This window comes from Nicotiana attenuata, chromosome 5 (genome assembly GCF_001879085.1).
Source record: "Nicotiana attenuata strain UT chromosome 5, NIATTr2, whole genome shotgun sequence".
Classification (NCBI taxonomy): domain Eukaryota; kingdom Viridiplantae; phylum Streptophyta; class Magnoliopsida; order Solanales; family Solanaceae; genus Nicotiana; species Nicotiana attenuata.
The window spans coordinates 10510893-10521398 of NC_031993.1; the positions used below are offsets into that span (position 1 = coordinate 10510893).

General features: G+C 34.3%; 1 protein-coding gene across 2 annotated transcripts; it reads right to left on the reverse strand.

The window, feature by feature from the left end:
* On the reverse strand, window positions 5981–9994 carry LOC109225284. 2 transcript variants are annotated; one of them, XR_002067886.1, is made up of 4 exons: window positions 9531–9994; window positions 7577–7735; window positions 6726–6937; window positions 5981–6541 (listed from the first exon to the last, which is right to left on the reverse strand). XR_002067886.1 is itself a non-coding variant. In XM_019389897.1 (3 exons), the coding sequence occupies exons 1-3, from the start codon at window positions 9849–9851 to the stop codon at window positions 6869–6871; spliced, it is 549 nt and encodes a 182-aa protein (XP_019245442.1). In that variant the 5' UTR covers window positions 9852–9994; the 3' UTR covers window positions 5981–6868. The 2 variants fall into 2 exon arrangements, 1 of the variants encoding a protein (XP_019245442.1); XM_019389897.1 differs by having other exon boundaries at window positions 5981–6937.

A 10506-nucleotide genomic window follows, 5' to 3' on the forward strand; every position in this document is an offset into this window, starting at 1 on the left:
AAATATATATCAACCAACCATTATAGATATATTCAATGTTAAACACCCATTAACATAATACTCATTTAGAGTCCACAACCTTAGTATTTAAAGCTAGCTACTCATGCTAAAATACAAAAAGATGAGAATATTAAATGCCATAAAGCTTACAAAGTGCAAGATTCTTCACTCCTAAAGCTTCCAAAAGAGAGGAATATTCAAAGGTTGGAATGTAGCTCAAAAACCAGAAAAGCTGCCCCCACAGAACCCCAATAAATCTATTTATAGTGTGCTAAAACTCGGGACCAATTTCGGACAAAAATGCCCCTCCAGGTTAATTATGCGACCGCATTTCTGTCGCGTAACAGACATGCGGTTACGTATTCTCGTCAGAACCATCGCATCTTCGAAACCCTAGTTCCCAGGTAGTTGTCACATTTTGGTTATGCGGTCCGCATTGTTGATTTGCGACCGCATAATGTCACCGCATTTCAGACTTCAGCAACTTCTACAGGGGGTTTGCAATCCATTATGCGGCCCGCAAACCTGTTATGTGGTCGCATAATGGACCGCATTTCTTGCGCTTGAATTTGGCCAAACAGACTGTTGGACTTTGCGGTTCCTCTAAGCAATATGCAGTCCGCATGTTGGATTTGCGGTCCGCATCTTCACATATGCGATCGCATTTTGCCTTTTTCTTGTCCTTTTGCGACTTTTTGATTTCATTTCCATGTTCTTGGGTCCTTAAGCCTCATACACTGCAAAACATTAAAATTACATAAGTATAAAAGATAATTGCATTTAAAACGAGGTAAAATCTAAGCAATTGGTATTAAATGTGCCGAAATTCTCGGGCACATCAGAACACTTGTGTCCCACAACCAAGCATTTGTCACAATAAGCAGGTTTCCAGTCATAGGTAACATCTTGCAGAAATTTCTTTCCAGTAGGGTCCATAACCACAATTTCAGTTGGCAATTCTTTTGTAACATCGACTTTAATAAGCATTCGAGCAAAGGATACTCGAGTCTGCTTAGTAGTGCACTCATCAGCAAATACAGGGGTCCCAATCACACTAGCAATTCTACTGAGAGAGTCAACTCCCCAACATGACATAGGCAACTTAGGAATTTGACCCACAATGGTATAACAGTAGGGAATTCTTCCGTGAAGTCAAAGTCAGGAGTCCATGGTTTTAGGATGATAGGCTTATTAGCAATTGAGTAAGGACCAGCACATAGTATTTCTCGAGCATCTGCAACAGTTTGAAATCTAATAATATAATAGCCTTCATCATGGTAGAACAAATCAGGCTCAACAACATGCGACCAGTGTAAATTGATGTATCGCTTTTTCGCATTATAACCCGGTCCATCCCCTAAGATATATGCAATCAACGCACACCTCCATTTGTTCTCTTCCTCTTCTGCCTCTAATTTGTCTAATTGAACCATAGGTTGGCCATCAACAATTTGTGGTGGAATATAGGATAGAGACATACCATTAGTAGCAAATCGATTCTTCTGGAACAAAGTTGCCCATGGAGCTTTAGGTGCAGCTTCATTTACTGCTACCATCTCTTCTACTGCTGGTTTCTCTAACGAGCGTAGGGCGTTTACTTGATTTTGAGCTGGATTTACCAATTTTACTTTTCTATTGACTGGTACTGTTGAAGAAGCTGGTAAATGACCAATTGTCGTTGGAGAAGCTAGATCTAGTCTCTTAGAGATACCAGGATGAGTCGAAGCAGATCCAATTTCACATGCAACACCTCCATTTGTTGGATCTGCAATTGGAACTGATGGAGGTGGAGTTGCTTCTGGTGTTGTTTCCTCCATAGGTGGTTGACTGCCAGTTACCACCGAGCTTGCAAAAGTAGTTAACGGTTGCTTCCTGGGTCGACCACGTCCTCTGCCTCTCCCTTTCGCCATGGCCAAACACAGCCGGCGTACGTTAACTAACGTGCGCCGAGAGCATGAGAAAGGAGAGGAAAATTAAACTGTGATGACAAAGAGATTTTGTAACGGAAAGAATCGAGTTTTTTTGTCGGAATGGATTTCTTATCCATTTATATCCTTTAATGTAATATAGATCAATGTTTGATTTTTAATCTTGATATAAATATTTATATTAGTTAAAATTAATACTCAAAATTATTAAATTATTTAAATTTATTAATAATATTTTTATCTATTATATAGTAAAATCTCCAATATTTAGATTTAGTTATTTAGATTTAATTAATTAAGAAATAATATTTATGTGGCTTTTTCTGGTTATGCCACATGGCTGAATTAGTTATTAGCTAATAGTTAATTAGTTAATATGTTATATGTGCCTAATTTTAAGGATGTCACTTGGCTTAAGGAGAGGGTTTTTTTCTCTCCTTTTAATAATATATAGATAACTTACTTCCATTAACATTTTAACGAAAATATATTTTAATTTTTTCATGTTTGGTTGATTTAAATATTTTGAAAAATATTTTTCTCATGAACTCATCTTCCTTCAATAAGAGGAAAAATATTTTATAAAACTCTTTTTAACCTTCCCCACCCTCCTCCATCCCAACCCCCTACCCCACCGCCACTCCGACACTTAAATCCCGACCTGACACCTTCCCCGCCCTCGCCCATTTCGTCTTCCATAGTGTGCCTAAATTATATATTTTTAAAAAAATACTTTTTGCTACCAACACCAAACATCAAAAAATAAATTTAAAAAACCAGTATTTTCCAAGAAAATATTTTCCTTCATAATAGACACCCTAAATTATACTCCTATCAATTTGTGTGATTGAGTAATATGTTGAGGTGTTATTTTGGGATAAAAAAATATGAAAAAAGTGTTTATGAGCATTGAAAAGATGTGTTGCTTTTGTAGTTAAAAGAATACAATTACTGTCACAGAATATATGTAATGAGTGCAGGTATTCTCATTAAAGTGGTGCATATAAGAGTTTGGAGAATTAATTGGTTCAAAATCACTCGAGATTAAAACACTAATGATGTGCTAAGATATCCTTCTTGTCAGAATGCAAAAGTCGCCATTTCCAAATAGTCTTGTTAAAAGTTTAAAATAAAATTCTAAAGATTCCTATGAAAACAATGGATCACTTATGCATCAATAATTAAACCATGGTCTAAAACATGACGCAATTATTTTGCTTGTTTGAAAATGTATATAAATGGATTCTATGGGCAAACTCACTGATTTTGATTGGCCAATTACTTTACTTTGACAATAACGCAGTTATGAATCTTTCTAACATACTTCCAAATTTCTAGAAAACTGCTAGGTTCACAACCTAGTTTTTCTATGAATTAGACTTATATAAATTGATTATGTAAAAAAGAAAAAATACATCCGTTATAACATATTACCTATCTTATGTTTTAGGTTATTAATTTCATTTACTATGGACAATTTTATATAGTTATCTTTAGTAACATGCTAGTTATTAAAATACATTTACAATGTTAGAGTATAGAATAAAAATGTCAAAGTACTAAATAAGTTATATGTACAAGAGTGTGAATTTTTTCTGTAAATACAATGTCAAAAGAAGTATCCCCTTACTATCTGGGAGTCAATTACTCAAATGGTCACTCAACTATCCCAAATTATCTCCTAAAGTCACTTTACTTTCATTTGTAACAACAAAGTCACTGAACTATGCCAACTTAGTCACTCAGAAGGTACGACTCAACTATATNAACAAAGTCACTGAACTATGCCAATTGCACTCAGAAGGTCACTCAACTATATTTTCCAAATTTTGGATTGCCAAATACCTATTTTACCCTCTAAATTATAAACATTTATCTTCTTTTTATCTTTTTCAAACTTTTTAGTATTAACAACAAAAATTCAAAAAATTATTTACACAATTCAGAATGAAAAAAAAAATAAAGGTTGTAAAATATATATATTCCATGCATGTAATATAAAAATAATTATTTAAATAAAGGTATTTTTATAATATACAATATATATTCTTGAAAATTATGCTCAATTATATTATTATGTTTCTACCAACTTTCCGACGACATAAAATTATGTCCCGGAAAGCAAGGGGACTACCTGTATAGGGTAAAATATGCTATGTTAAGTCGTGCATGGAATATATATAATATAATTGAGCAAAATATAAATACCTTTATTTAAATAATTATTTGTATATTACGTGCATGGAATATATATTTTACAACCTTTATTTTCTTTCATTAATTGTGTAAAAAAAAAATTAATTTTTGTTGTTAATATTAAAATTATTATTACTAACAAATTATTCTAATTAATTTTTTTACTATTCTCATTATTTTGTTATTCCATATATGCTTAAATACTTTTTATTTTTTAATTTATAAATAATATTTATTTATTCTATAGGTAAGTCCATAATATAAATTAAAAAGGGAAAAATCATAATATTAAAAAGTTTAAAAAAATAAAAAGAAGATAAATTTTATAATTTAGAGGGCAAAATAGGTATTTGGCAATTCAGAATTTGGAAAATCTAGTTGAGTGACCTTTTGAGTGCAATAGGCATAGTTCAGTGACTTTGTTGTTACAAACGAAAGAAAAGTGACTTTAGGTGATAATTTGGGATAGTTGAGTGACCGTTTGAGTAATGAATTCTACTATCTAGATAAACACGTAAGCAGATTAATTATAGGTTCTTGATTGTAAATCTTGTGACAGATATTTGCGACAACCATTTAATAATCATGATATTACAATTCAAACTGTAGTATCATGAGTTCGAATCGTAAAAATCTTGAAAGCACGCTCTAATTAAACTATATTAAGAAAAAATTGATGCTCGAGGCAGAGCAAAATAAAGTTAGCATCTAAATTATTTGCTAGCAATAACCTAAAACCAAACTGATTATACATTATCCTTCTTGCTCCTAAAATGGAAAAAGTAATTTACAATAAATTGTAATATAGACAAAGAAAAAATGTCTTTACTTCATATAACAGTATCTTTCATAGCTTATTCCATGTTTCTTAGCAGCTTTAATGTCTTGAGTAGGAAAATGTAATAAAATACAAGTTTAATCTCCTTTTTCTCCCCCTCTTTCTTTTATTGGTTTGGCCTTTTCCTTTTTGTCCATTTTTCTCAGATTTGTCTTTGCAAGGGCTGTTCTTTTAACTGAAGCTATAAATTAATAAGTCATATGTATTTTCCAAGATTTTATCATTTTGAGGCATAAATTTCTCTTCTTAGACAAAACAACCATATTTAATTTATCATTCTACACCACTATTGTGACACATCCATCTGAGTATTTTTTTGACTGAGCTACTTAGCTCTTCCTAAAAGAAAACTGAAAAATCATGAAATCTTACGTGAGTGGGCGACTCCAAATTTTTTTCCAAATGTGAAATTCATTTATCCTTCTAAATTGTGCAGTAGGGTTTGGTCAAAATATGGATAACTACAGAAGTGAAAGAAAATCGGGCCGACAAATAAAAGACAGTAGGACGCCTATTAAAGAAGTGCTTGCTGGAAATTAAGAAAAAGGCAGACTAACTCTTTGTAGAATTATCTCTTTTAAAAACTTAATTAAAAACTTGAGCATCAACTCCATTTACATTCTTAGCCAAACTTAATGTCGTATAATTCAAGTATATAAGTTAGTTATCATAGATTTAATGTTTTACAAAACAAACTGAGTTTGTAATACTACCTAAGCAATTAACATTAAAAAAGAATTATTTTTTTGTAAAGATAATTTACAATTATTTTTTGAGAAGTATAATCAACATACACTTGTTCCCATTAGACACTTCAACCCCCACAAAAATGTGTCTATTGAGCACCTCATGCACATACAACGACGACCCAGTGAAAGCCCACTAGTGGAATTTGGGGAGGGTAGTGTGTCGCAAATCTTACCCCTACCCCGAGGGAGTAGACAGGATGTTTTCGATAGACCCTCGGCTCAAGAAGACAAAAAATGGCAATATATCAGTACCATCAACAGAAACCATTGAAAAAAATAATTGCATTACAAGAACCAGAAAATAGATAGAAAAGAAAAACAACAATGATCTCACTTGGAGTTGGGCGCGTGAATGAAAATCAATTTTTTTTTCTATCTCTAAATTGTCCATATCAACCATTACTTTATGCAGAGCTAGTACGTCTACTAAACCAGGAAAAAATGGCAATTGATCATAAATTGTAAATGGCATTCTGCACAATTTGAGAGAAACTACCTGTAAATGGAAATATATGATCAACAGTTAAACATAACAGATCCATGGTTCAAAGTTTTCCATTTTCCCAAATGCCAGCATGATTGCGCAGCTCGCAAATGGCCACTGAAAAAGCTCCAGGAGAGGAACTGCAAGTTTTCGCAGTATCGCTGCAGCAGCAATAGCCATTTTGCTTCTTAACATCAGTTTAAACGTTTGCTTGTCTTCTATTTATGTCTTTCTGAGGGGTATGGTGGTACTTTGTTTAGTGCTAACACTTGAAGCACTTGTTCTTTCTTATGACGATACATACAGAGAACAACTACTTGCTCCACAAAATCTGAATCTGTATATACTAAGACAAAGAGAATAAAAGAATGAATCTTAGCCCTTCAATCTTGATGCAATGGCATATGTCGTCCCACTAATTCCAATATAAATGTTCCACTATGGTCGTTGGAAAAAAATTATCAACTCGGCCAGTTAAAAAAATAGTGAGCCTACCTTGCAGTACTCAACGGTTACAGAATTACAATTACCTTAGGATGAATGAAGAGCTGAGGCAGTTTCGCTGCTCAACCGTGAGCAGCATTTTAAAGATAGCCAGATTGACTCAGTGCTACTGGAGTTCACTTTGACCAACTGACCAACTCTTGTCTGATCTGCTTTGTTCATGAGCCTCCTAGCCCAAAGACAAGTCCAACGTGCTTTCATTTAAATCTTGTCGTCCTGTAGGGTTATCTTGTGAAGCCTGACAGATAAAGACACAATTCAGACATTGCACAACAATATACTATCGTCGCTATCGGTTTCACAAAATCAGGATTTCAGTATCTAGCCAGAATTGTAGAGCAAATGACCAAAACAGTTCAGAATCCAACAAAACGATAAATATCACCACATTTCCTAGTAAACTTAGACAAAAGCTTTAGAAGCTATTGGGGATGGGAAAGCTTTAGAAAAGACACCGCTCCACTGAAATAAAAGCACTCTCATATTAGCATAAAACAATAGCACTCTCTTTTTCGATTAGCTGAAATAAAAGCGCTCTTAGGATCTAAAAATTTGTCTTAGGAGAAGAAGGCTAGAACAAGAAGCCACAACCAAGCAACCTCCCCCCCCCCCCCCCCAAAACCGCCACCTCAAACACACCAGCAAAAAGAGGGGCAAGTTTGCCCAATATACTAAGATACTAGCTGTATGGAGTTCATGGCTTCAATCTCATTTTCCTTTCAGATAAAAAGTAAATTAAAGAGCCTGTCTTTTCCAAATCACGTGCAAATTGCTTCCTGCAAGTAGTTTTGTATTGGAAGTGAAATTGCAAGCACACAAACAAACATATTAAACTTAAATGCTATTTTTGCTTTGCCGTTTTTTGGTCTTGATGTACCTGACTTTCTTCCATCGCCACATCATTGATGTCAGGTTTTTCATCAAAACCATCAGTCTCAGCTGTTGGTCCCCCACCATTTGAGTCAGTCTCATTTGGTTTTGCTTCATTGTCAGTCTGTTCTGATTCCTCGTGCTTTTGTTCTTCAAGCAGAGCAATCTATTTCAACCATTTAGAAATAAAAGTAAATATCAGCATTAAGTGCACAAAATACAGCAATCAAACCCCTGATTGAAAGATGAATATATAATGGCATCAAATTACTGGAACTGCAGACAATGGACCAACATCAACATATGGCTAACCGCTAACGGTATTGTGTGCCAAATAAAAAGTACGGTAAAAAAAACTGACATTTATTATACTTTGGGGTCATTAACACCCTTACCATTAGCAAAGCATCTCGTATTTTTCCTTGACTCTAATGGAGCATGGGCCCTAACCAAAGTATATAACCGAGGTAATTTTAAACTGTAGTTAAAAATAAAGGGGTACCTCTGGACCTTTTTTCTGAAGTACTTTGACACGTGAAATCCACCCATAGTACACCCTGGAGTTTTGTTAAGATCAAGGGAAAATAAGAGACAATTTGCTAAAAGCAAAGATATGAATGACTCAATGGTTTAGCAGAGGGTAAAATTAACATATTTTGTATAGTAAAGAGGTTATTTGACCTCTTCCTAAAAAGAAAGATCAGGTAACCAGTAAATTGACAAGCACTACACTTTCTTTTTCACTTCCCACTGCCTCTTTTGATCAACAAATACTGAAATCAAACTCCTCTTACCGGGACAAGTGTCCACAATATCTCCGCATATGGAGGCATTATAGAGGCTACAAGTATAGAACCTAAGGTAGCATATTACTGAACTAGTAAGACTTCAACTCAATAGTCAATACAATGTCATTTTAAGAGAACCATCTCCCTGGGGCTCCAGCATCCCTCGACAAAGCAAAGAACCATAAATGCAGTAGAAGAAACATGCTTTGGCAAAGCAACGACTGAGCACCCACATCTTATGTAAGAGAAAATCGATCAAATGTTCAAACTTCATCTTCTCTCTCTCCCCTCTCTCCCTCCTTGCTCACACCACCCTCCACGACCCAGGTAAGCAGAGAACTCCATGTTATTTCAGGAAAATATTTACGCCAGGTATATCTTTAACATCTTCTTCACTTTCATGCATCACTGATCTCATTGACAGGGCGCACCAAAAAGCAACACAGCAAACCAATATAGGGAGGTTTAGGAGTACTTCTCTATATTAAATGAGGACAACCTTAAAAAGATCCTTCTTTTATTCCACTTGTGTTTTTGGCGTAAAGAGAGAATAGCCCATTGCAAAGATAGTTTGCAAACTTCATCGATACCTATGGATGACTCCAGTAGAGTTATGAACAACTTGAACCTATTTTTGACACCAGCTTGGTGTTTTGCAATGAAACTTTTTGACTTACCATAATAAAGCTCTACTAATATTTATAAATGAATAAAAGACTGAACCATTGTCAGCACCTAAAAGTATATATTTAGATATCTTTTGAGATTAGTGTTAATAATCTATGATTTGGGATTTTGTAAATTAAATTTACCTGCATCTAGTGTTGACATCAAACTAATGAATGCAAGATATGTATGTGTCTTTCATACACACAACTGTCACTTAACCATGGTTAAATGACATATATTTTCACTTTAATTTTTAACAATTAAGGTTAAATTGCTTAGTTTGGTGTAAACTCCGGGTACGAATAAGTATTTACCTTTTTTCCAATACTAAATATGTAATCTTCCAAGGCAAAATACACTTATCTAAAGCTAAAAGTTCCGTCGAAAAAAATCCAAATTCAATATACAAACACACTACACATAGCTTATCTCTAAATATGCACTAAATTTCATGCTATTTAAACAGTAAAACTCAGAACTGCGAACTGATTGGAAAATAATTACCGGAATATACTTGAATTTGCGCTTAGGTTGCTCCTCCACCGCAACGGCGTCGTCGTTAGGGGAGTCATTTTTTTCGCCGTTACCTTCAGCAGTACCATTGTTGTTTTGGCTAGCAGTTATAGGTGTCCACTTGAAAAGCAATAGATGAGAACCGTTACTACCGTTAACTCTGCCATTAGCTCTCTGATGGTTGTTGCCGGAGGTCGGCGGCGTTACGTGGATCCACTTTTTCTTCCATCTTCGAACTGGCCCAGTAAATACTGTGGTCGGCCCTCCGTACCTAGTTGATGACCGGCCCAATCTGGCCCCTACTCCTTCCATTTATGGCTGCGGATCGGTGGCGCAAATATTCTTTTCCGATCACTAGACAATCTTTGTCGTTTTTGTTTGCCTTTTTCTTTTATCTGGATCAAATCAAAGTAGGAGTATTTGTTCCCTAAAGATTTAGGTTCAAAATGCCCCGAAAGAAGTTTACAAATATCCTTCATTCATCTGTTTTAAAAATACCCTTCGTCCACTTTTTTGATTCACTTATGTCATTTAACCGTTAGTTCAATATTAAATTAAAAATAATTATTATTTTTTATGTAAAATTTCAAAAAAAATATTTTGCAAAATATTTTCATTTTTTTAAACTAATGTACCAATAATCCACTAATTTAGTAAAGTCTTCGCGCCGGGAAGTCCTACATTGGGGGTAAAGCACTCCCTAACAACAGTGACTTCATATTCAGGGGCTCGAACTCGAGACCTCTGGTTAAGTATGAAGGAGTACTTACCACTCCACCACAACCTTTGTTGGTTCTTTTTTTTTTTTTGTAAAAACTGGAAAAAAATTGTAAAATCAGAAAAAAAAATGTTTTCAATAAAATATTTCATTTTTTAAAAATTGAAAAAAAAAATTCATTTTTGAAAAATATTTTTTTTCAGGTTTTTTTAAAGCATTTCGTTTATTTTCGCTTTTCAGTTTCTTTTT

Excerpts from the sequence above, each read along its gene's own strand:
- LOC109225284 (XM_019389897.1), bottom strand. The coding sequence starts at position 9,851 with ATGGAAGGAGTAGGGGCCAGATTGGGCCGGTCATCAACTAGGTACGGA. Across the intron at positions 7,736-9,530 it reads GCAAATTCAAGTATATTCCG|ATTGCTCTGCTTGAAGAACA; the intron begins GTAATTATTTTC and ends TGGTTGAAATAG. Across the intron at positions 6,938-7,576 it reads TGGCGATGGAAGAAAGTCAG|GCTTCACAAGATAACCCTAC; the intron begins GTACATCAAGAC and ends TTTATCTGTCAG.